Genomic DNA, 26,004 nt, shown 5'->3' with positions numbered 1-26,004 from the left:
AAACAAGGAACTATATCTAGAAAGATTTTTAAAATATGGTAACCAGATGACAGGAGAGGAAGACAAAAGAATCCCCAGCATCAAGGGAAGGACGTTCTCTGGACAGCAGCTGTGCAGCTGATCTAGCAAATGACCAGACCAGTTCGTAGCAGAAAGATGAAAGGTACTAACTGGGATGTTTTCAAGAAAAAAACATGGAATTGACACAATACAGTATCTGATTTCTTTAAGCATTGTGTTATTTATACTTTTTAATTTTCTGAAAATTATGATTTTTAACATTTTAAAGATCTTTCTGGTGGGGATAGACCGTACCTTCAAGATTAGCCAATTCTGGCTGGGTGCAGTGCCTCATACCTGTAATCCCAGCCCTTTGGGAGGCCAGGGCAGGCGGCTCACTTGAGATCAGGAGTTCAAGACTAGCCTGGCCAACATGCAAAACCCTATTTCTACCAAAAATACAAAAAAAAAAAAAAAATTAGCCTGGCATGGTGGCACATGCCTGTAATACCACCTACTTGGGAGGGTGGGGCAGGAGAATTGCTTGAACCTGGGAGGTGGATGTTGCAGTGAGCCGAGATCTTGCCACTGCACTCCAGCCTGGGTGACAGTGTGACTGTCACAAAAAAAAAAAAATTAGCCAATTCTTAGAGGTAGCAAAGGGCTCAGCAAGCCTTCTATATGCAAACTAACCAAAGCAGAGCCATGCCCCCTCTACCTGACCTCTACATCCCAGGAGGCAGAGTCCTCTTCCTTAGTCATCCCAGGGTCAGGTACTAGCCACTAAGGACCATCCCTAGTGTTTACAGCTTGCAGAAATTACTCAAACTAGCCAGTCCTAAACTGTTTACCTCATCTTGCCATTCCTGAGGCACTGGCCTGGCTCTTCCCTGGCTCCTGCCTCCAGGGGACACTGGAGCTTCCCCATGTGGCCCCACATGGCCCCACTATAAAACTGGAGCTATATGCAAAAAAAAAAAAAAGTCAGCTGAAAGAAATGTAAGCAGTTGCCTCTATGGAGTAGGGAAAGACAAGAAGGCAGGGGTCTACTGTTTTGGGCAGTTGTTTTGTCTTGTACTTACAGTGCATTACTTTCAAAGCATTAATTAACTTTTTAAACTATGTAGATGTGTTACTTTGATTTTAACGAAAAATGACACTCTTTGCAGTCACAATTCAATAGTTGGTACAAAATTTAATTAAATTTCTTAGTGCAGTCACAAGGACAGCACAAACAGGTTTGGGAACAACTGATTCTTAAAAATGGACCACTTGGCCAGGTGTGGCAGCTCACACCTATAATCCCAGCACTCTGGGAGGCCAAGGCAGGTGGATCACCTGAGGTTGGGAGTTCAAGACCAGCCTGGGCAACATAGTGAAACCCCATCTCTATAAAAATACAAAAATTAGCTGAGCATGATGGCGGGTGCCTGTAATCCCAGCTACTCAGGAAACTGAGGCAGGAGAATTGCTTGAACCTGGGAGGCAGAGGTTGCAGTGAGCCAAGATCGCGCCATTGCACTCCAGCCTGGGCAACAGAGAGAGACACTGTCTCAAAAACATTAAAAAAAATTTTTTTAAATGGACCACTTAAGTGGAGGTATGAGGGCTCACTAGAGAGAAGCCTCACAGCTGTGCACATTCAGCATGCCAAGCACTTTTGGTCGTATGTTTTACAGAAGGAATACAGAGCACTGGTTAATCTGGTAAATGGTTTAAATTTAGGGCAGTTAATAGAGCTCCTACTGTAATTAATCCAGATAATAAAAGAAGATGAAATAAAACAGCCTTAATCCATCTACTTTTGCTACCCTGTCCTTTTCTCATGGGTTAGACAGAAGAAATACTACAAGGAACAGAGCTGAAGATCATCCTTCTCAGGGTCATTCAGTTTGCCCTGAAATATTAACCCTCTTGAGGGAAATCTGGAAATGAGGATAAATTAAAGCCCTTTTGAAGGGCAGGCTATCCTATATATCCTTTGGCTTAATCCACAAAATTAGTTGGAAAGGTGTCAAAAGAGATAACAAAGCAAAATCTGCCTTTTGTACCATGATGGACCTGATTTAATTTCAGTAACTAGATTTATTCCATTATTGCCTCCATCTCCTTTGCGGTTTGGGTAAGTACTAAGCACCATACCTGTAAGCATTACAAGAGAAAATGCACAGCCGAGAGTTCAAAACAGGACCTGAGACACGGCCTCCTATGTCTGTGCTGAGGAGGCTGGCAGGAAATCTTAATCTCAAAGTCATCATCTCACTTGCTCCCGTCAATGAAGCCTTGAGGTTTTGAGTACCTTAGATTGCTAATTACTAGAAAAATGGAGGAGGATATATATGGCTACATTTTCAACAAATCAGTCAACTGCTGATCTCTTTGCTGTGCTATTTTGAGCAATAATCTACAAATATATTGCCGAGTAAGGGGAATCTGTTTCTTGCTCTTTTACTTGGACTCAATTCTGAAACACTTAGAAAGATTAGACCCATCCAACTCTATCACTTGCTGAGCCTGCAGGGCTGTGACAGCCCTTCCTGACGATAAATTGTCAAATTTTCCTTCACAGCTGAAACTAGAAAACCGAGTGAGGCAGAAATTGGCTTTTAACATAGAGCCATTAAATGATTTTATCTTTTGCTGTGCTCTGAATGTTTATGTCCCGCCCCCCAAATTTATATGCTAAAATCCTAATGCCCAAAGTGATGGTATTAGATAGTGAGACCTTGTGGAGGTGACGATATCATGGAGGTGGGATGCCCACAAGTATCTTTCTAAAAGAGGCCCAAGGGAGCACTTTAGATCCTTCTACCATGTGGGGACACAATGAGAAGGTGCCGTCTGTGAACCAGAAAGCAGGTCCTCACCAGATACTGAATCTGCCAGGGCCTCGATCTTGGACTTCCCTGCCACCAGAGCTGTGAAAATCAACTTCTGTTGTTTATAAATTACTTAGTCTAACGTATCCTGTTACCACAGCCCAAACTGACTAAGAAACCATTCCATATGTAGATTCAGATAGGAGGGGCAATTTGGATCTTCTGAAAGTTCACCCCCTTTATGGCCTTTGCAAATCAACTCAAAATAAATATCACCTTTATTTTTCAGAAGCCCCTAGGCAACTTTCTTCCTTGGAGTCAGTAACTCATGGAGTGTGACTCTGGTCCAGACACATAAACGTCCCCTTGGCTGAGTTTCATAAACAATTCTAGGCCAGCATGGTGGCTCACGCCTGTAATCCCAACACTTTGAGAGTCCGAGTTGGGTGGATTGCTTGAGCTCAGGAGTTTGAAACCAGCCTTGGTTACATGGCAAAATCCCATCTCTACAAAAAATACAAAAATTAGCTGGGCATGGTGGCATACGCCTGTAGTCCCAGCTACTCAGGGAGGGGGTGGTGGGTAAGACTAGAGAATCACTTGATTCTCGGGATCATTTAGAGTGCCCACTTTTCTCCTCTGAGCCTTTGCTAATAAGCTTTGAATTTTATCTTCTGATTCTACATTTTTAGCGACAATTCCCTAAGCTTATATCTTGTCAGGATTTCAAGCCATCCTCATTCTCTTTCATATTTTGTCCAGGTTTCCTTTTTCCTTGCTGACATACTTTTTATCCTTTGAAGGAGGTCAAGGCTGTAGTGAGCCGAGATTGCACCACTGCACTCCAGCCTAGGCGACAGAGTGAGACCCTGTCTGAAAAAAAAAGAGAGACTTCTTCCCCATTGTGTGGCCACATTGCTAATATCTGGGCCCCACCTCTGGCCATTGTCAAGTGCAAGATCCGTCAGCACTTGTTCTCAGCACTGTTTTTGTGGGCCTGAACTGTTCATTTAAGATGGGAAAACCTAATTTTTTTAAACCATCATTGTTTGAACCCAAGAGAAGCCATGACAGTTTCTTCCTCTTATTTCCGGCCTGAACTCTTCATTTAAGATGAGAAAACCTGATATTTTTAAACCACCATTATTTGAACCCAAGAGAAGCCATGACAGTTTCCTCCTCTTATTTCAGGCCACTTTATTTTTCATGTTGTAGTACACAGGTTAGAAATATTGATAGTAATGGCAGGCCGGGTGTGGTGGCTCACGCCTGTAATCCCAGCACTTTGGAAGGCCAAGGCCGGCAGATCACGAGGTCAGGAGATCAAGACCATCCTGGCTAACACGGTGAAACCGCATCTCTACTAAAAATACAAAAAATTAGCCAGGCATAGTGGCATGCACCTGTAGTCCCAGCTACTTGGGATGCTGAGGCAGGAGACTCCCTTGAACCCAGGAGGCGAAGGTTGCAGTGAGCCGAGATTGCACCACTGCACTCCAGCCTGGGCAACAGAGCAAGACTCCATCTCAAAAAAATAAAAAGAAGAAAAAAAAGGAAAGTAATGGCAAAAACCACAATTACTTTTGCACCAACCTAATAGAAGTGATCTGTGTTTCTGCTTTTCTATAGGTGACCATTCCTATCATTTCGGATATATTGAATGTCTTCCTTATCTTATTTTTCACCATCCTCCACAACTCCTCCTTCCCAACAATAATTTTTTTTTAATTGAGATGGGGTCTCACTCTGTCATTCAGGTTGGAGGGCAGTGGCATGATCTTGGCTTACTACAACCTCTGCCTCCTAGGCTCAAGCAATCCTCCCACCTCAGTCTCCTGAGTAGCTGGGACCACAAGCATGCGCCACCATGCCTGGCTAATTTTTTGTATTTTTGGTAGAGATGGGGGTTTCACCATGTGGCCCAGGCTGGTCTTAAATTACTGAACTCAAGCAATCACCCACCACGGTCTCCCAAAGCTGAGATTACAGGCATGAGCCTCCATCAACAATTTTGAGGAAGACTATTGAGTTACTGAATGTTTTTCTAACTGGACTGCACATCTTCTCAAGCCTTGCTAAACCAGGGGCCCCGGAGAGGTACCTCAGTGTCAGAGCAGTTGCCATTCAGAGCCTCGATGTTTGGATCCCTCCAGTCTTCTGAGAGTGAAGGGATGTAATTGTCTGTCAGAGCATCCCAAACCCTGTAAACAAAGAGAAGCTCTCATTAACACACATCTGTGGCCTGGCCCCGCCTGGAGGAAGGAAGAGCTGGGCCGGGAGAGGAGAGAGGCTTCTGTGTGTGCCAGGCTGAGATCATCTGCCTTCCAGCATGCAGGGGCAAAGCAGCTTAAAAACTGAATCAGAGGCACATCCAGGGGAGACAGTGCATGGAGCCTGGCCAGGGGCTTCAGTGTGAAAGGTGTTTGCTTGAGGGAAGAGGAATTTCCTACCACTGAGATACAAATGGCAGCGTCTATAATCAAACTGCCTCTGGCTCTGAAAATAAATCTGCCCCTCATCCAAATAGCTCATGTTTCTGAATCTAAGAGATGCCCATGTTTCTTTTCCTATGGGCAGAGAGAGAGACAGAGAAAGGGAGAGAGAGAGAGAGGAACACAGAGACAGAGAAATTTGGGCAGTTTTTCTGGCCAAATCTCATTAAGATCAGAATCATTATCTAGTTTATAACCGTTTCAGTTTCAGAGGCCTACAATCTAAATGATCAGGAATTCCCTCCTTGACATCTAATGTAGGTAAGGGAATAATGCCAATATAGTGAGTGCTTACTTACTATCCAAAATGTTCTATCGAACCCACGGGTTGCAAGATCCTGCCCTCTAGCAATGTAGAATCTAAATCCTGCATTGTGTCATTCCAACATCACGGACACTCTCAGGTAAATACTGTATATAAAAGAAACCAACAAATACACCTCTGTCTACACAATTTGTTTTTAGTGGGGAAAGATGGAGCTACATTTATTACATTTCTTTTTAAAGTTCTGATATGTACATTATAAGAAAGGATTTCTACAATTCTTATTCCTTAACTTATTTCAGAAAGATTTCTTACAAAAAAAGAGGAGGGAGGTTGGGGAAAATTTCAAAGTCACAAACACACGTCAGGAAGATACATAAATTATTCAACACCAAGAGATTAACGTAAATCAGTAAACAAAGCCCTTAAGATAATGACCACCATGGAAGCCAATGGCGCCTGAATTAATATTAATGAGGCCGGGCGCGATGGCTCACACCTGAAATCCCAGCACTTTGGAAGGCAAAGATGGGCAGATTGCTTGACTCCAGGAGTTCGAGACGAGACTGGCCGACATGGTAAAACCCTGTCTCTACAAAAAATACAAAAATTAACCGGGCATGGTGGCATGGGCCTGTAGTCCCAGCTACTTGAGAGGCTTGAAGTGGAAGGATAGCCTGATCCATGGGAAGAACCTTAGGAAGTCGAGGCTTCAGTGAGCCATGATTGTGTCACTGCTCTACAGCCTGGGTGACAGAGCAAGACACTGTCTCAAAAAAAAAAAAAAACTGAAATATTAGATAATGATAAATTAGGGCTCTATGCTACACTCTCCTTCAGGTGCCTCTGCATGTCAAACACAAATGATACCTGTGAGAGCAAGATTTCAAAAATAAGCAAGTATGTATATATACACCAGCGCACAGACACCTGAAATCAGAAAGTAATGAGGGCACTATTAACTAAACAAAATGCCCATATATCACATCACATTCCTGATTTTGTTTATATCAGGAATGCGACGTGATATATGGGTGTAAAAGCAAAAAGACTTTCTTAGTGCACAATGCATATAATTGGTGATGGAACAAATAAAAGGAACCCAAGAAAACACCATTTAATGGCAGTGCTTGGGGCATCTGCTTATTCATTATTTTCCTACTGTTACAAGAAAACACTTTGAAGAGAACTCATCAAGTACTCATTAGCCATCTACTCAGCAGGATTTCAGAGCAGACTTCTTAAACCATGGGTGATATCCTAATCTCCATCAGGCACTATTAGAGCTGCATTAATCCAGGCTAATTCTAAATCCAAGTGCCATTAGCATTCTAGAGCCAAGAAGCAAATAGGATTTGCTTTCTCCAAGACAAAACTCCAAGGCACCACACCCGCTGGAAAGGTCACTGTAGGACTACTCTTTACATCACTGCATTACATTCTGTGCTGCAAGAATGAACATGCATACAGGCACTGACCTTCAGATTCATCCCTGCAGGAAGTGCCTGCAGAAATGAAATTCAGCAAAGCCCAAAATAGGCAGGAGCCTTTTGTATCTCTCCCAGGCTAGAGGGAAGCTGAGAACTTTAACGAACTACACACTTTCCAATGACCTTGAGACTATTTACATCCTTAAAGTGATAAGCAGGGGCTCTCTCGGGATCATTTAGAGTGCCCGCTTTTCTCCTCTGAGCCTTTGCTGATAAGCTTTGAATTTTATCTTCTGATTCTACATTTTTAGCAACAATTCCCTAAACTTATATCTTTTCAGGATTTCAAGCCATCCTCATTCTCTTTCATATTTTGTCCAGGTTTCCTTTTTCCTTGCTGATATACTTTTTATCCTTTGAAGTTTATAAACAAGCTTTAAGATAAAGCAGCTTTCATCTCTTTATAATCAGTTGCATACCCTTTCCATACTTACCCAGTGCCCATTTAACAATAACAATGGCATTCAACACTTGCTGAGCACTTACTATGAGCCAGGTAGTACTCTAAACCGGATTCTAAGCATGGATTAATTCATTCATTCTTCACAACAATTGTACAAGGCAGATGCTAATGAGAAAAAATTTGAGACATAGTGAAGTTAATTCACTTGTCTCAGCTCACACTGCCAGTAATGGTAAAAGTGGGATTTGAACTCAGGCAGCACAACTACAGAGCCCATATTCCTAACCACTTAACAATTCTAAGTCTTTATGAATTATGTAATTGGCATCAGCATGGGCATCAGAATAATATACGAAGTTCCTAATCATAACCTAGGAGAGCAGTTTAGAAACTGGCTCTGCATGAAAATTAGCTAGGCGTGGTGGCACACACCTGTAATCTCAGCTACTTGGGAGGCTGAGGCAGGAGAATCGCTTGAACCCGGGAGGCAGAGGTTGCAGTGAGCCGAGATGGCGCCATTGCACTCCACCCTGGGCAACAAGAGTGAAACTCCATCTCGAAAAAGAAAAAAAGAAAAGAAAAAAAAAAAGAAACTTGCTTTGTGTGAGAAACCCATGAGTACCATGATCCTGAACATTGTGTTTTCATGGATCTACAGAAGGAGGAATGACAAAGATAGCAGGGGTGCATGGCCACTTTCTATGTAGATCTCCAGCCCAGGGAAGGGCACAAGGAAGGCACAGGCAGACGCTGGCAGCCTCAGCAACAGAGGAGCCGATGCAGCCAGGGCAGGGGGAAACAGCTTTCTGTGAGGAAGAGAAAGGGAAGTGCTGTCTATCCCATCATATATCCCATCATAAGCAGGGTTCTTGGGAGTGTGCATCGCCCCTTTTGTGAGTACCCGGAGGTGGACTCTAAAGTTTTACTTCCCTGAGAAGCATCCTGCTATTTACTCTTACCTTGGGGAAAGAAGACTTTGAAAGCTATCTCCTCTATCATTCGTCAGAGAACTAAGATTAAACAGGTTGCCTCAGTTCCTATCATTATGCTGCCATGACACCTGAGATTCAATTTGCTCTCTCCATCCCTGTGTAACAGAAAAGGCTTTTTCAGATGCATATTTTATAGCTTGGGCTTAGGTGCCTGTAGAACTGACTTAAGTATCTTTCGCCACAGAGAGCAGGGGCTTTGGGAAAGGCTGCTGGCAGAGTAAGAGCAAACCCAGTGGAGGAGGGTGGAGACTGGGGGGTGCCAGGACACATGTACAAAGAGCTCCAGGGCCTGGAACTGGCAACATAGCCATCAGGGCTCTCTCAGTCCTGACGCACATGCAAACCCTTATATACCTATTTCTGACAATATGGCAGGCGGCTTAAAGGGCTTATTAGAATTCTAATTTGCTGACATTTCCCTCAAGCCTGGCTACTTCCCTTGTCTAGTGTTTTTCCGGTGTGCAGTCATGCCAATATCCACACCCAAATGTGTATTAATTTGAGTACACTTTTGCACTTTAGAAAGTAGAAATTAGTGGCCAGGCGTGGTGGCTCACACCTGTAATCCTAGCACTTTGGGAGGCTGAGGTGGGCAGATTGCCTGAGCTCAGGAGTTCGAGACCAGCTTGGACAACATGGCGAAACCCCATGTCTACTAAAATACAAAAAAAAAAAAAAAATTAGTCTGGCGTGGTGGCGTTCGCCTGTAATCCCAGCTACTTGGGAGGCTGAGGCAGGAGAATTGCTTGAAACCAGGAAGCGGAGGTTGCAGCGAGCCGAGATCACGCCACTGCACTCCAGCCTGGGCGACAGAGTGAGACTCTGTCTCAAAAAAAAAAAAAAAGAAAGAAAGAAAGTAGAAATTATTAGCAACACATTAATGCGTTTGCTCAAATTTCTAGATGTCCTCAAATGTTTAAATAGAATCAATACTATATCTGCTTTCTATAACCTCTAAAAAGAGAATTAAATTTTCTAAAAATCACAATTATATGTAGTTTTCCCTAGCTGATTATTTGGTATTTACTTGTCTTCAACATGTAGTATATCTGATGACAGGCAGTTTATTGTGTGTACTTTATTTTTAACATCACCTGTAACAATTCTATCTGAAGAAACAGCCATTGCATGGTTAGCCCCTCTGTCTTCAGGGTACTCGTAAGAGGGCTGATAGGGATCCCCAATGACGTAGGAGGTAAGCTGAGGGCCATCCATTTCCATTTTGTAGTGGCCCCTAAGAGGCTCTGACCTCCAGGCCCAATCTCTTATGGCAAAAGAAGAGGGTGGTCACATATACACAAAGAAGAGATTCTGGGATATTTCTTGAATTCAAAACCAAAAAATGTGTATTCAAATCTGACTCTCCTTTAATGCCTAGAACTTCCATGCCCTGACAAATCAGAGATAAGTTGATAAATCTTAGCCAACTCCCCTCTTGGCTAAATAGTTCCAAATGAAGACTAAAGAAAGCTTCTAAGGGAATCACTACATTTGCTCTATGATTTGGGCTGTCTTTAAGGAGGCAGTTTAACCAAGTATTTCCCTGCTTTTGTTTTAAGCTTCTATTATTTACCTCCAACCCATCCACAGCACTTTTAACTCATTTGTGGATGAAACAGCCCTCTAAATACTAAACCTGAACAAGTTTATAACAATAACATTAGAGCTATGTTCAGGAGAAGTGTAGTCAGGTGAGATATTAAATCACCCTGTTCCTTTACTTAGCCATAATTTCACAGCTGAAATATCTGGATGGTGTCTCTAAAACAAAGAGTGTAACAGAATTCTGATTTTTATTTATAAAGAGGGGTTAGAACTGAATGCCCAGAAAGTGTTGTGTTAATTTTTCTCTTCCCAGCTTCCTCCCTCTACACTGTCCCCAAATTATACTTTATCTCGAAGGAATTATTCAATCTTTGGTCTCTTAACTGAGGCAGTCAAGTCAGAAAAATCAGGCTGAGAAGGCCAATAATCCCATGTGATGGTAATTAACATTGAGTAGCCTCTTCTAATGTGCTACAAGACAGTAAGAATCTGCTCATTGGGCCTTCATCCTTAATGAGGCAGAGGAGGGGTTTTGATAGGGGGGAAACGATTTGTTGGAAGCAAAAGAATGGGACGCATCTTGAAATGTCACTTTCAGAGCACATCCCGGGTGAGGTAAGAAATTAGGTTCTTTACAAGTCCTTAGCCTCACTTCATCAAGATTGAGCTCTGGAGGTTTCATAGATGAGGACCTACACAGTCAACCAGGGTTAAGTGACTTGCCTAAGGTCACACAGCGAGTTAGAGAGAGTACCAAAATTAGAATTCATAGTCTTTGTGTTTCTAGTTCATTGGCTGGTGTGCTCGAATGAAAAAATATTCTGCATAATAAGCCCCAGAGCCATTCTTTTTTGACTTATAGATGTTGAGCAGATAACAGGCTCAGAATCTAAAAAGAATCTGTTTGAAACTTAAAATTTAAACACATAGCCCACAGCTGTAGGACTAGTCAGCAGAATGAAATGTTCTCTGTGATCATACATTCCTGCCAGCATTAATCAAAAAGAAAAGAAGGAAATGGTGGGGGCTTAGAAATATATTACATGTACATACAAGGCTACTAGCTATTATCACTCATCTAGTTTATTCAATATTCAATATTTCATTCAAAAATATTATTTGCTTATTGCACTGTATTAGACAGTGGGGCTGTAAGAGTGAATAAGACAGATATTTGGCCCTTCTATGTGTAGAGGTAGAGTCTTATAGTAGTCATCAAATAAGCAACCCTCTCCCAAATACAGTCAGGTTCCAATCCTCTAGGACATGCCTCTTACCCCATTATCTGTGGGCCATTCTTCCCACTCAAATCCACAAAAAGGGGAAAAAAAAGCACAGGTGCTTCAGACTTCCCTGACCTTTGACATTTCTTGTGTGATAGCTAAGGAACAATGGATGCATATTGTATCTCTGCAGGGAACTCATGTAGACAGTAGTCCCCCCTTATCTGTGGTTTTGCTTTCCCAGGGCTCGGTTATCTGCTGTACAGTACAATGAAATATTTTGAAAGAGAGAGAAAGAGAGACCACATTCACATAATTTTTATTACAATATATTGTTATAATTGCTCTATTTTGCTGTGAGCTGTTGTTAGTCTCTTACTGTGCCTAACTTATAAACTGAACTTTATCATATGTACGTACATACAAGAAAAAACATTAGGGTTTGGTACTAGCAGCGGTTTCAGGCATTAACTGGGGGTCTTAAAACATATCCCCCACCATGGGCCAGGCGTGGTGACTCACACCTGTAATCCCAGCACTTTGGGAGGCCAAAGCGGGCAGATCACGAGGTCAGGAGTTTGAGACCAGCCTGGGCAACATGGTGAAACACCATCTCTACTCAAAATACAAAAATTAGTCAGGCGTGGTGGCGCACACCTGTAGTCCCAGCTACTCAGGAGGCTGAGGCAGGAGAATTGCTTGAACCTGGGAGGTGGAGGTTGCAGTGAGCTGAAATCGTGCCATTGCACTCCAGCCTGGGCGATAGAACAAAACTCCATCTCAAAAAAAAAACCACATCCCCCGAGGATAGCAGGGAACCACTGAATTTTTACTAAATGCCTAAAACATCCTTCTTTAATTTGTGTAACATATCACTCCCTTCTCTTTCTAGTCCCTCCTGAAAGAGTACTTTTCTCAGATCCCTTTTCTTGACTACTATTAAGACCCTGGAAATTAGCAAGCAAGTGATACAAGGAATCTGCATACTCAAAGGCCACATCACCTAGTTTCCACCTTTACTTTGTCCAGGGTAGCCCCCTGTGCCCTCAGTTCAGTTTAGATGCTTTCTTATGTGGACATATCCTAACATCTGTAGATAACTCTCCAGGCCTGAGGGGCTGTCAAAAATTCGGGATTTTCAAAATTCTGGTGTTTCTTGAAGCAAATTAGTCCAATAACATAGATTCATCCATCATGGTTAATTAATTTTTTCTGGCCTTTATTTCTAATATCTCGCTGGATTTCCACTGATATAAAGAAAGCTTAAGATAGACAGACCCTGAAATTTACCGTGCTCCTGAAATTCCATTTTGTATCTAGGAAAACCTTCATTCCTCTAAGGTTTCAATTTAAGAAAGTTCTCCGCAGGGGACTGTAAAGGGACATATATAGAGCTATGACAGCAAGTACCAGGGCACTGCTCCACTGGCAACACGAAAATGAAAGTAATAGGCCGTAAACCTATAGACAGAAACTAGCACTATGTCAAGGAGACAAGGACTACAGGGCTCTCGACTGAAGCAGGAGAGGGCAATTAAGACTTCTTACTCCTCGTCCTGAAGGGTCTCCTCCTCCTCTTGGATCTGTAACTGGTTCTTCACGGGAGCTAGGTTCTCGGTCTTGGCGTTGTAGTTCCGAAAGCAGACATTGAGCTTCTCATCAAATTCATTCACGAGGTCCTCCATGGACTTGAAGCTGATTATTTCAGAAGAAAAATTCTCAAGCTCGGAGAGGGAGGGGTCCTCGAGATGGTGGGGAGATGAACCATAGAAACACCGGGGCTTCTCCTCCGGGTCCTCCGAGCAGCAGGGTCGAAGGTCCTCAAACTCTTCATCCAGACTCACCAGTGGGGCCTCCATTCTTGCTCAGCAGGAGAAGAACAGCGACTTTCAGGATGAGTTTATCTAAAAGAAATGAACAGCGTAATATGAGTTTAGACCAGGCTAATCTAAATAATAGAGTTAACTTTAGAGACACACCTGCTTCCAATTCCCTACTCCAAAAAACAAGGCACTGGTTAAGTACGAAGCTCCTGGACAAGATCGTCTAGGTTTGCATTCTGTTCTGTCCTACCAGCTGTGACCTTGGGCAAGTGATTAACTGCTCTGTGCTTCTTATTCTTCTCAAGACAGATACAATACTGAACCCACCTCAAAGGGCTGTTAGAAGACTAAAGGAGTAAACAGGTGAGTGCTTAAAACAGTGCCTGGAAGATAATAAGTGCCAATATTGTTGAATACTTTGTTGGTGTTTTAGTATTATTATTTTTATTACTATTACTATTACCACAGATCCACATCCTTAACTATGTGATCTGAAAGCTGAAAATTCTCCATGACTTGTTTGGCAGCAAAATGTGACATGATCTAAACTCATCTGGCAACTAAACATGACCAACATGAATATAAAGCTGCTCATGGCTTTAATTTATCCCATTTTGTGTGTTTTGCTGCAGAAATATTAACTTTTTAATTACAAAGATTGCTATCCCAGATCCCACTGGATGAAATGCAGAATGTACACTCTATTACTACCTTCCAAAATCTGAAATAATCTGAATTCAAAATGCCTGGCCCCAAGGGTTTTGGATAAGGGTTTGTGTACCTAGATATCACTACCCTTATCAATAAATAATAGAAACTAATAAAACATTCCCTGGATGTGGTGGCTCATGCCTGTAATCCCAGCACTTTGGGAGGTTGAGGTGGGAGGATCATCTGAGCTCACTCAGGAGTTCGAGACCAGCCTGGGCAACATAGTAAGGTCCCATCTCTATTTTTTATTTTTTTAAAAAAAACATCAATAGAGACTTTCCAATAAATGCCTGAGTTGTTTTTGTTTTGTTTTGTTTTGTTTTTGAGACATAGCTTCACTCTGTGGCCCAGGCTGGAGTGCAGTGGTGTGATCTCAGCTCACTGCAACCTACACCTCTGGGTTCAACCAATCCTCATGCCTTGGCCTCCCAAGTAGCTGTGTGTGCCACCACACCCAGCTAATTTTCGTGTTATTAGTAGAGATGGGGTTTCACCATGTTGGCCAGGCTGGTCTCAAACTCCTGACCTCAGGTGATCTACTTGCCTCAGCCTCCCAAAGTGCTGGGATTACAGGCATGAGCCACCGTGCCCAGACAAGCACCCGAGGTTTTCCCACACATAGAGCATATGCCTAGGAACAGAGGAATACACTAAATGATCTATTATCCTGTATCCTGTAAGAAACAGACCCAAATACCCATGTGCTCCAAAGCCATACTCCATAACCATCTTGGGCACTGTACCCTGGAACGCTGCACACACAGACCTCCCTTCAATTCCCACCAACTGTGGGACCTCTACCCCTCATCGGGCCGTCTTCATACACTGCTTCCAACTGTGATTTATCCATCTGTGTGTACATCTGGGCCCCATTCAATTTTAACTTAAATTCCTCGAGGACACAGAAATCCTCTGGATATCTTCCCTGGCTCCAAATATACACTGCCTATCCTGTGGCTAGGCAGTCAATCAATGTGTGCTCCTTGAAAAAATGATCTATCTCCCACATACAGTTTTCCATTTTCAGTTTCAGGCAGCACAAGCATTGCTGACTATCATACCCTTCTCTACATGCTCAACAGAAAGGCAACCAAGCTTTTCTCTTCGGTCTATAGGGTTATTGCTATAGTTAGGTGCTCAAATTGGAGGCGCTTCCTGAGGAGAACCAGACAGCCAAATTCATGGATTTTGCCCTAGGAGTGCCCATTCTCCATCTCTACCTACAAAACTAAAACTCTAAATAAGCAAGGCAAAGGACATGCCAGGCAAGGACACTGCCAGTTTGTACCGGGATTTTGCTGGGATCAAGTTGATTACCATTGCTTTAAAACATATTTGGAGCATTTACAGTTTGCAAAGGCAACATGATAGGACCTTTGAATACAAAAATATATACAAGTAGTACCATATCTTGGAAAGAAGACAGACTCAAGAGCCAACAGATATGCCAATGGCTGGCTGAGTGACAAGCATCATTGGTCCTGATTTCCTCATTTGTTATGAGGAAGGTGTTGGTACAGAGTTAACATCTTTAGGAGTTATTTTTAATAAATCAATAATTTAATTGATCATTTTGATTGAAATAATGTGTTTATTTAATCCAATATATGCAAAGTGTTACCATTTCAAAATGTAATCCACAAAAAAACTAATGAGGCAGTTTTTATTCTTTTTTTATACTAAGTCCTTTGAAATCCAGTGTATATTTTCCATTTACAGTACATCTCACTTTGGACTAGCCACATTTTAAGTGCTCAACAGCCAAATGTGGCCTGTGGCTACTGAAATGGACAACACAGCTCTAAAACAAACACAAGTAATTGCCAGTCAGGGGTTCTTCATCTTCAGTACATAGATCCCTGCGGGCTCTTTGAAGGTAACTATATTTCAATGAAATTGGTTTCCTTTACAAGACTAAGTATTTTATTTTATGCATTTAAAAACATTATTTGGAGAAGGAGCCCACAGGCTTCTCCATACCACCAAAGGAGGTCATAGTGCAAAAAAGATTAAGAATCCCTGAGCAACAAAAAAATGAGATTAGAAAAGATGGCAGAATGCAGTAGACAGTAAAAAAGGTTTTACAGCCCAGGGATTTGTGTTGATTAAGGCAGTACTCTGTGATGGCTAAGAGCATAGGCTTCGGGTTCCTGTCCTGGTCCTGTCACTCCTAGCTGGGAGACTTTGGGCAAGTTATCAGCCTCACTGTGCCTCAATTTCATCATCTATAAAATGGAGTTTAAAACAGTGCTTCCCTTGAAGATTACTTTTTGGACTAAATGAGATCATCTTTGAAGTGTTAAGCACAATGTGCAGAATATAGAAAGCATCCAATAAATATCAATCATTCTAGAAAAATCAAAGCTGGGCACGGTGGCTCACACCTGTAATCCCAACAACTGGAGAGGCTGAGGCAGGAGGATTGGTTGAGTGAGCCCATGAGTTTGAAGCTATAGTGAGCTATGATCACACTACTGTATGCCAGCCTGGGTGACAAAGTGAGACCCTATCTTTAAAAAAAAAAAAAAAAGTTAAAAATAATTCTAGGAAAACCAGGATAGCTTACTTACATAGAAATGTGATGTGGGGGCTGGGCATGGTGGCTCATGCCTGTAATCCCAGCACTTTGGGAGGCCGAGGTGCATGGATCACTTGAGATCAGGAGTTCAAGACCAGCCTGGCCAACACGGCAAAACCCTGTCTCTACTAAAAATACAAAAAAAAAATTAGCTGGGCATGGTGGCAGGTGCCTGTAATCCCAGCTACTTGGGAGGCTGAGGCAGGAGAATCGCTTGAGCCCAAGAGGCAGAGGTTGCAGTGAGTGGAGATCATGCCATTGCACTCCAGCCTGGGCAACAAGAGCGAAACTCCATCTCAAAAAAAAAAAAAAAAAAAAAGAAAAGAAAAGAAAGAAATGTGATGTGGGAGTGCTTCAAGTGAAAGAAAAATTATCCCTGCCATCATATTCTCTGTGCAATGCTTCAATATGCTTATCAAACAAGAGAACTATTGCTGAAAGAATGTTAGCATCTTTTTTACTAAGGCTTCTTTTTTCAATTCATTTGTTCAAAGGTTGCTGGATCATGGGTTCCATTTTACAGAGATATGAAAGCCAATCAGATAGTGTTGCAGGTATTTACACTGCCTTTAAATTTGTACTTTTCTCTGGGAATGACAGGGGAGAACCAGATGGTGACACCAGTGGGGTTTCTGATTTGAAATGACACAGTCTATATGATTAACCAGCAACAAGAGGCCAATCCAACTAGAATCTAGGACTAAGACTGAGTTTTGAGTGTTGGCAACAAGAAGAGTGTGCTGAAAGCACCTATCCTCAGCCTAGGCAGAGTGCAGAGAAAATGGATTCATCTAGAAAATTATAAAAGACGAAATGAATATCACAGCTCTAGGGTTCAGACACATGCTCATTTGAAACAGTCCATAATATAGACTGATTGTTTTTTGTCAACTCATTATCCAAGAGCCAAGAAGTGCTGCATGAATGACCATCTGGAGATGAAGTTAAAGTGAAAGCCAGTGCTGGGAAACTAGTCACTCAACACCCAAACTGAATCCAGCATTTGTGGAAAGACCTCAGGCTGTGGCACAGGAGATGAGAGTCAGGCGTTCTGACTGGCCCCACTATAGCCTCCAGGAGGGCTCAGTGGATTGGGGCTAGCAGCACTTCCTTAGATGGTGACCCTGCCTTCCTTCCTTTAGCCCACTTTCTTTCGCCCTCCTCTCTTCACGGAATGCTTTCATCCTTCAACTAAAATGTCTGCAACAACCTTATCTTCCATCCTGGCACGCTTGCGCCATCCTTATTCATAGCTCATCTAGGAGTCTTCTTTTCCTTAAAGTAGGATTAATACAAGTGATAGCTTATTCCCTTTAGACTTCCAAGATCAAAAATAAATACATACATACATGAAAATGGCAGAAAGAAGGAACCATGGGAGGGTCACCTTTTCTTTTTCTCTTTACCACAGAACAGAGCGCAGGACTATAGTTTGATTGTCCTACAATCTATTCCATTTATTTTCACTCCCAATAGATGGTGTAATTTGGAAAAGAAAAGACACTCACGGGGCTTAACAGAGACCCAGTAGGAAACGCATAAACGTCTCCTTGCAGCATAATGATGCACTCGCTGCATCTCGGGGCTGCGGTACAAATGCTCAGTCCCTGCTTTGCTGAGCTGACCCGAGTGGAGCGGAGCGGTGGAGATTTCACCACGCTAACCCCGCTGGGCCTCGGCACCTCCACACAAGCCCCATTCCATCTCCTTCTTCCAATCACTTGCTCCATAGATCAATTGATTCCGTGCCTCGTCCCTCATATCCGTCCCTAAAACCTACCCTGCACTGATCCACCTTCAGATTTCCCACTGCTCCTCCGCAGAACCCACCCAGTGTGCATGTTTGTGCACATTTTGACAGAAAAAGTATTTCGTTGCATATGGATCAGCAACCCCTTCGCGGTTCTGCTTGCTCCCCTCCCCCTCCTCCCGCTGCTCCATTCACCTCCATCTCAGATCCTCCTCCTCCCCCCAGTCCGGTGGGGTAAAGAAAGGCTCCTCCAGGCAGCACAATGGCTGGCACTCTGAGGAAGCCGGACTCATCCCGTGCAGGCCGCATACACACTCCACTGCCCTTCTGGCCAAACAAGCCCGGACACGGGAGAGGGATGGGAGTCGGGGATGTCTAGCAGCGGGGAGCGAAGGGATAGGCAAAAGGGAAGAATAGCGGGCTGTGATACCCCCTCGACGCCGTCAAACACGGCTCCCAGCGCTCCAGAGCCCGGGGCCCACCCGACGGCAGCGCGCCCCGCCACCGCGCAGCCGCCCCGGTCCCTTCTCCCGCCCGTCTGTAGTAAAACAATCGCTCTCCCGGCGTCTGCGGCCGCTGCCAGCGGTTCTGACACTACAGGAATGCCCGGTCTGGGGAAGGCTCCGCACTCTGGGGAGGGGCACGAGCGGGGTCGGGGGTAAGTTTTTAGGGACAAAGATGATCTTGGGGCGTTTACGGCGACTGGACCAGATAACGGTCCCAGGACGAGGTACCAACCCACTGCCCCAGCGCGATCGGGCGGCGTTCCCTTCCTCCCCCAGCCCCCATACCTCGCCGCCTGCCTTCACACGCGCGCACACACGCGGGCACACACACGCGGACACACACACACACACACACACACACACACACACCAGGCCTGGCTGGAGGGCCGATGCTGAGATGATACTGGAAGTGCCCATCATCCCGCATCTCCAGGGCCTGGCGCGGCGTCCCAGCTGCGCTCCCTGAAGGGCTGGGCAGGAAGGCGACGGCCTCCTGTTGTTCCTTTCCAATCCCAGGATGGGACAAGGTGAGGGGAGCTGCGGCGACCCCAGACTGTCCTGTCAGAGAATCCCGGGGCCTCCTTACCACCCCCACCAGACCCCACCCCCAGCAGTGGGTCGGGTCCTAACTAATGTCGACCCCCGCGACGGCACCTGTGCGGGTCCTGGCGGAGGGAGGCGGATCCCGGGGCTCAGCCGGACACCCCCATCCACGGGCCGCGGGAGCGGCCGGAGCGCAGCGCAGCGCAGCGGAGAGCCAGCCAGCCAGCGAGCGCTCCCCCCGCAGCTCCGGCGGCGCCCGGCTCCGCTCCCGCCTCCACCCCACCCCCTCCCCGCGCTCGTGCCCGGGCTCCGGGGGCGCGCCCGCGCTCGGGCACCCGCCCAACTGGCACGCGCGGGAGCTGGACGTCATCCGCTCATTAACATTCATAACCTTCCTCCCAGCACGTGGGCCTGCCTTTATTAATATTTATGCATTTCTGTTTCTCTCCTCTTTAACATTGGCCTTTCTGCTTCCCTCATGAATATTCAGAAGCTCCAAGATGAAAGCGTGCAATAACTACCAATATGGATACCTCGCAGGGCCTGACACCAGCTTCTGGATAAAATGCAGGCGATGGCTGCTGGCGGATGCCGGCAGACACACTCAAAGGCCCTCTTGGACTTTCCGAGTTTCCCATTCTCCTCTACTGGAGGCTGAGGCGGGTAGGCCCAGCGACGTCTCCCAGCCCCAACTGGGTTCAGACCTCAAGCCAAAAGTGAGGATGCCGGCAGGAGAGCTTTTCTCTCCCAAAGATGCTGGGTGGGAGCCGGATCCAGCTGAAAAATCTGAGTGAGAAGGTTTCAGGCCCAGGAAGACTTGAGACAATACAGGAAAATTCAAGAGGCTGAAATAAGAAGGGTCCCTGGGGTCTTGTGAAAAATTATTAATTTATCTTGTCTACTGTGCATAGGCCTGTGCTTATAGAAGTTGTCAATAAAAGTCTAATAATTCATAAATACACACAACTAAGAGCACAAGAACTGTAATTATCGAAGGAAGGCACTGGAAAAAGCATGTCGGCTTGGAAAACCCCAAGTACTTTTGTCTGATGGCAAAGTACCTCTGGGCTGAACTGAGGACTTCAACTGGAAGGGTCAGGGAGCTTCTCTTTTACTCGTTTATGCATTCATTCCACAGACATTTCAACCATGAGAAGGATGGAAAGAGGAATAACGTCCCAATGAGATGAGAAGAAGCGTTGGCCTATTTGCCTTCGTGGGAGCAATAGACAGAGGATGTCTTCCTATAAGAAATCATAAGGCCAGGCACGGTGGCTCACACCTGTAATCCCAACATGTTGGAAAGCTGAGGCAGGAAGATCACTTGAGGCCAGGAGTTCAAGACCAGACTAGGCAACATAGTGAGACCCCATCTCTATTAAAAAAAATTAGCCAGGCATGGTGGCCCATCCTGGTAGCCCCAGCTACTCTGGAGAATGAGGTGGGAGGATCGCTTGGGCCCAAGAGGTTGAAACTGCACTCCAGCCTGGGTGACAGCAAGACCTTGTCTCAAAAATAAATAAATAAATCACAAAGAGTAGCTGGTTAAAAGACCCCTAAATCTCCTTTCTTGGGATCGTGCCCAGTTCTGTGACCTTGGGTTAGTTAACCTCCCTGTGGCTCATTTCCTCATCTGTAACATGAAGAAAATAATAGTGCCTGCCAGGCGAGGTGGCTCATGCCTGTAATCCCAGCACTTTGGGGGGCCGAGGCGGGCGGATCACGAGGTTAGGAGATCGAGACAGTCCTGGCTAACACAGTGAAACCCCATCTCCACCAAAAATACAAAAAATTAGCCCGGCGTGGTGGCGGGCGCCTGTAGTCCCAGCTACTTGGGAGGCTGAGGCAGGAGAATGGCGTGAACCCGGGAGGCAGAGCTTGCAGTGAGCCGAGATTGTACCACTGCACTCCAGCCTGGGCGACAGAGCGAGACTCTATCTCAAAAAAAAAAAAAAAAAAGAAAATAATAGTGCCCCACTCTATTGTGGCCTGCTGTGGGATTAAAGGAGTGAATATAAGTAAAGTACTTCCAGGTTTATTAGAAGGCATTATATGTATGTATGTGTGTACATATGTATACACACACATATATATGTCATACATATGTATATATGTCCCATATATATGTGTATATATAATATGTGTATATATATACGTATACATATATATGTATATGTATACCATACATATATATATATGGATACATATATATATATGTCTTGGCTAATTTGAATGCATCTTTTGTCTAGATCTTCAGAGCATGGGACAAACAGGTTTGAGAGAAGCTTGTGAAGTACTGAAAGTGATAAAGAACTTGATCTTGAGCTGGTGACCTTGTTAGTTATCCTCTCTGTACCTCAGTTTTCTCATCTGTAAAATGAAGATGCCAATATCTGCTGTTGGATGCCAATATCTACTACAAGGTTGTTGTCATGCATATTAAATAATATAATGCATGCAAAATGCTTAGCACAGTGCCTAGCATATAAGTAACCAATTAGTGGATTCTGTTGTTATTTTTGTAAGGCTATGAAGAAACTGAAAGCTGAGGACAGGTAGCCTAGGCTAGGTACCTGGGATGAGAAATCCTTCAACATGAGCCCAGTTATTCTTCCAGCAGTTATTTTATTGTAGTAAGATATATATAACATAAAAATTACTATTTTAACCATTTTTAAATGTACAATTCACTGGTATTAAACACATTCACATTGTTGTGTAACAACCACCACTATTCATCTACAGAAATTTTGTTATCCAAACAGAAACTCTGTATCCATTAAACATTAACTCCCCAGTACTCCCTTCCCCAGGCCCTGGTAACCACTATACTAATTTTGTCTCTAAGAATTTAACTATTCTAAGTACCTCACGTAAGTGTAATTATACAATATTTGTTTTTTGTATCTGACTTATTTCACTTAGCACAATGTTTTCAAGGTTCATCTATGTTGCAACAATGTCAGAATTTCCTTTCTTTTTAAGGTAAATAATATTTCATGGTATGTATATACTACATTTTGTTTATCTATTCATCTGCCCATGGACATTTGGATTGTTTCCACCTTTTGACTATTGTGAATAATACTACTAATCTGTCATGGAATTAGAGTGAGAAAGAAGGAATAAAAAAAAATGCTGCTGTCAACATCAGTGTACAAATTCCAGCAAACATTGATTGCATTCCATGAACTAGGCTAGAACCTGGGGAGCCAAAAATGAAGGCATGCTTTCAAGAGGTTCCATGTTTAGTATGTTGATTTCCAAACTCTGCTGCTTAGAACCTGCAGTGGATTGAATGGTGTTTTCCTAAAATTTGTGTCTACTCAGAACCTCAGAATGTGACTTTTACAGATGTAATTAGTTATGATGAGGTAATACTAGATTCGGGTAGGCCCTAAATCCAATGACTGGTGTCCTTATAAGAAGAGGAGAGGAGGCTGGGCGTGGTGGCTCACGCCTGTAATCCCAGCACTTTGGGAGGTGATAGATCAACTGTGGTCGGGAGTTCAAGACCAGCCTGGACAACATGGCGAAACCCCATCTCTACTAAAAATAATTAAAAAAAAAATTAGCAGGGTGTGGTGTCACACACCTATAATCCCAGCTACTTGGGAGGCAGAGGAAAGAGAATCACTTGAACCCAGGAGACATAGGTTGCAGTGAGCTGAGATTGTGCCACTGTACTCCAGCCCAGATAACAGATCAAGACTATGTCAAAAAAAAAAAAAAAAAAAAAAAAAAAAAAAAAAAAAAAGAAGGGAGAGCATGTGCAGGAAAGGAGGCAGAGACTGCAGTAATTCAGGTACAAGCCAAATGACACCAAGGATTGCCAGGAACCACCCAAAGCTAGAATGAGGCAACAAAAGATTCTTCCCCAGGACTTTCAGTAGGTAGCATGGCCCTGCTGACAGCTTGATTTTGGACTTCCAGCCTCTAGAACCATGAAACCATAAATTTCTATTTAAAGATCAGTTGTTGGTCGGGCGCGGTGGCTCACGCCTGTAATCCCAGCACTTTGGGAGGCCGAGGCGGGAGGATCACGAGGTCAGGAGATCAAGACCATCCTGGCTAACATGGTGAAACCCCATCTCTACTAAAAATACAAAAAATTAGCCGGGCGCAGTGGCGGGCGCCTGTAGTCCCAGCTACCCAGGGGGCTGAGGCAGGAGAATGGTGTGAACCCAGGAGGCGGAGCTTGCAGTGAGCCGAGATTGCGCCACTGCACTCCAGCCTGGGCGACAGAGCGAGACCCCGTCTTGGAAAAAAAAAAAATAAAGATCAGTTGTTATGGCAGGCCTAGGAAACTAATACAAATTTTGGTAGTAGAAAGTGGGGTGCTGTTGTAACAAATACTTAAAAATGTGGAAGTGCCTTTGGCACATGGTAATGCAAAGAGGCTGGAAGAAGTTTGAGACACATGACAGAAAAAGCCTATATTGCCCCAAAGAGACTGTTGGTAGAATTATGAATATTAAGGGCAATTTTAGTGAGGCTTCAGAAGTGAGGAGACTGTAGAGAAAGTTTCTATGGTCATAGAGAATACATATATTATTATAACAAAATAGGAATATGAATGTTAAAGGTGATTCTGGTAAGGTCTAAGACGGAAATGAGGAACTGTTGTTAGAAACTGAACAAAAGACAAACTGTGTTATAGAGTGGCAGAGAACTTGGCTGAATTTTGTCCTGCTCTTGGAAGGCAAGTAGAACTTGTAAGCAATGAACTTGTATATTTAGCTGAGATTTGCAGGCAAAGTGTAGGAGATTTGGCCAGGTTTCTCCTTGCTGCTTATAGTAAAATGCAAGGAGGAATGATGGTGTGGATCCCTTTCACTCCTAAGTAGCGAGTTACAGAGGAGACCAACGTGGGTTCTGAGAATTTTATACCAAGAGAAACACTGTCAGCCTGGAATGAAAAGGACAGAGATAAAATGAAGGACAAGTCTTAGACCTCTGAAATTCCACAGGCAGAAAATAGGCTGATGCATGTTCTTGGCAGCAAACATGGGTTATCCTTCAAGAAAAAGAAAGAATAACTCTTAGGATGGGGCCCACTGCCCTGGATCCAGAGGATGGAGCATCAAACCACAAGGGATTTTTTCTCAGGCCTTGAAACCTAATGGAACTTCCCCTGCTGTTCTACAAGCTTGCTTTGGACTAATGACCCCCCTGTTTTCCTTCCATTTTCTCTCTCTTTCAAAAATGTTTTTTAAATTTTTTTTTGTAGAAATGGGGTCTCACTATGTTGCCCAGGCTGGTCTCAAACTCTTAGCCTCAAGGGATCCTCCCACATCAGCTTGCCAAAGAGCTAAGATTATAGGCAAGAGCCACTGTGCCCAGCTCTCATTTTCTCCCTTCTGCAAGGGGAACGTCCATCCAATGTCTGCTCTACCACTGTATTTTGGAAACAGATCATTTGATTTCTAATTTCATAGGTCCACAATGGGAGAGGAATTTTGCCCCAGAATGTATCACACCTAGAGTTTCACCCATACCTGATTTAAATGATGAGATTTGGAACTTTTAGATTTTATATTTGTAATAGATGAGATTTAGATTTAGAGCTAATGCTGGAACGGGTTAAACCTTAGGAATGTTGGGATGTGACCAGGTACTGTGGCTCACGCCTGTAATCCCAGCACTGTGGGAGGCCGAGATGGGCAGATCACCTGAGGTCAGGAGTTCGAGACCAGCCTGGCCAACATGGTGAAACCCTGTCCCTACCAAAAATATAAAAAACTAGCCTGGTGTGGTGGTGTGTGCCTGTAATCCCAGCTACTCGGGAGGCTGAGGCAGGAGAATTGCTTGAACCTGGGAGGCAGAGGTTGCAGTGAGCTAAGATTGAGCTGCTGCACTGCAGCCTGGACAACAGAGCGAGACTCCTGTCTTAAAAACAAAAACAAAAACAAAACAAAACAAAACAAAACAAAAAAAACCAGAACGTTGGGATGGGATTGATATATTTTGCATGAGGAGTAGACATGAACTTTGGGGGAGCCACAGGGTAGATTGTATTGGGATAGATAATGTTCCCCAAAAACACACGTCCACCCCAAACTTCAGTATATGACTTTATTCGGAAATAGGGCCTTTGCAGATGTAATTAGTTAAAACGAGACCATACTAGATTAGGGTGGTCTTGAAATCTAATTATTTGGTGTCATTGTTAAGGCAGTCCTAAAAAACTAGTATGGAACCCTAGAAAGAGTTAAGGATGTAATTCAATATTCAACACACTTTAATACCTCCTGTGTACAAAGCACTGTGCCAAAATTAAGGATGCAGCAATGAAGAAAATAACTCATGCACTGGCACATGACCTAGCATATAGTATGTACTCAGTAAGTGCTGACTGTGTGTTATTAGGGGTTTCAGGGATCCTCCTTAGAGCTGATAGAACTATTCCCACCTCCCTATCCCTTCAATCAGACTTAGTCCAATTTTATTTCTATACATACTAAAAGTTTCTAGAGCTTTACAAAGTTTCAGCTGGGTGCAGTGGCTCATGCCTGTAATCCCTGCACCTTGGGAGGTCGAGGAGGGAGGATCACTTAAGCCCAGGAGTTTGAGACCAGCCTGAGCACCATGGTGAAACCTCATCTCTACTAAAAAGTAAAAAGTAAAAATTAGCCGGGCATGGTGTTGCACTCCTGTAGTCCCAACTACTTTGGAGGCTAAGGTGGGAGGATCACTGAAGCCCTCAGAGGCGGAGGTTGCAATGAGCTGAGATGGCTCCACTGCACTCCAGCCTGAGACACAGAGCCAGACCCTGTCTCAAAAATAAATATCTAGCTGGGTGTGATGGCTCACCCCTGTAATCCCAGCACTTTGGGAGGTCAAGGCTGGTGGATCTTCTGAGCT

At 44.0% G+C, this 26,004-nt stretch overlaps 2 protein-coding genes across 3 annotated transcripts in view; one reads left to right on the top strand and one right to left on the bottom strand.

Moving 5' to 3' along the window:
* The window catches only part of FEZ1 (fasciculation and elongation protein zeta 1), a 50,202-nt gene extending 30,767 nt beyond the window's left edge, over positions 1–19,435 (bottom strand). Inside the window, exons 1-3 of one of the 2 annotated variants that reach the window (XM_030828926.1) lie at positions 19,252–19,435; positions 12,778–13,133; positions 4,921–5,020 (exon numbers count right to left, since the gene is read on the bottom strand). In XM_030828926.1, the coding sequence (XP_030684786.1) occupies positions 4,921–5,020; positions 12,778–13,088 (411 nt within the window). In that variant the 5' untranslated portion in view covers positions 13,089–13,133; positions 19,252–19,435. Of the gene's footprint in view, positions 1–4,920; positions 5,021–12,777; positions 13,134–18,966 lie in introns of both variants that reach the window. The other variant, XM_030828927.1, reaches the window with a different exon arrangement.
* LOC100594972 (putative uncharacterized protein MGC39545) lies at positions 18,304–20,436 on the top strand. Its single transcript, XM_003253347.3, has 2 exons — positions 18,304–18,749; positions 19,631–20,436. The coding sequence occupies exons 1-2, from the start codon at positions 18,463–18,465 to the stop codon at positions 19,932–19,934; spliced, it is 591 nt and encodes a 196-aa protein (XP_003253395.2). The 5' UTR covers positions 18,304–18,462; the 3' UTR covers positions 19,935–20,436.
* The last annotated feature ends 5,568 nt before the right edge of the window (positions 20,437–26,004 follow it).

Source organism: Nomascus leucogenys, chromosome 15 (genome assembly GCF_006542625.1).
Source record: "Nomascus leucogenys isolate Asia chromosome 15, Asia_NLE_v1, whole genome shotgun sequence".
Classification (NCBI taxonomy): domain Eukaryota; kingdom Metazoa; phylum Chordata; class Mammalia; order Primates; family Hylobatidae; genus Nomascus; species Nomascus leucogenys.
The sequence above is the reverse complement of the archived record's forward strand: the minus strand, read 5'-3'. Positions and strand labels throughout refer to the sequence as shown.

Bases quoted from the DNA above. Each gene is read 5' to 3' on its own strand.
- LOC100594972 (XM_003253347.3), top strand. From the start codon at position 18,463: ATGTCTAGCAGCGGGGAGCGAAGGGATAGGCAAAAGGGAAGAATAGCG. The intron at 18,750-19,630 runs GTAAGTTTTTAG...ATGAATATTCAG, and splicing joins GGGCACGAGCGGGGTCGGGG to AAGCTCCAAGATGAAAGCGT.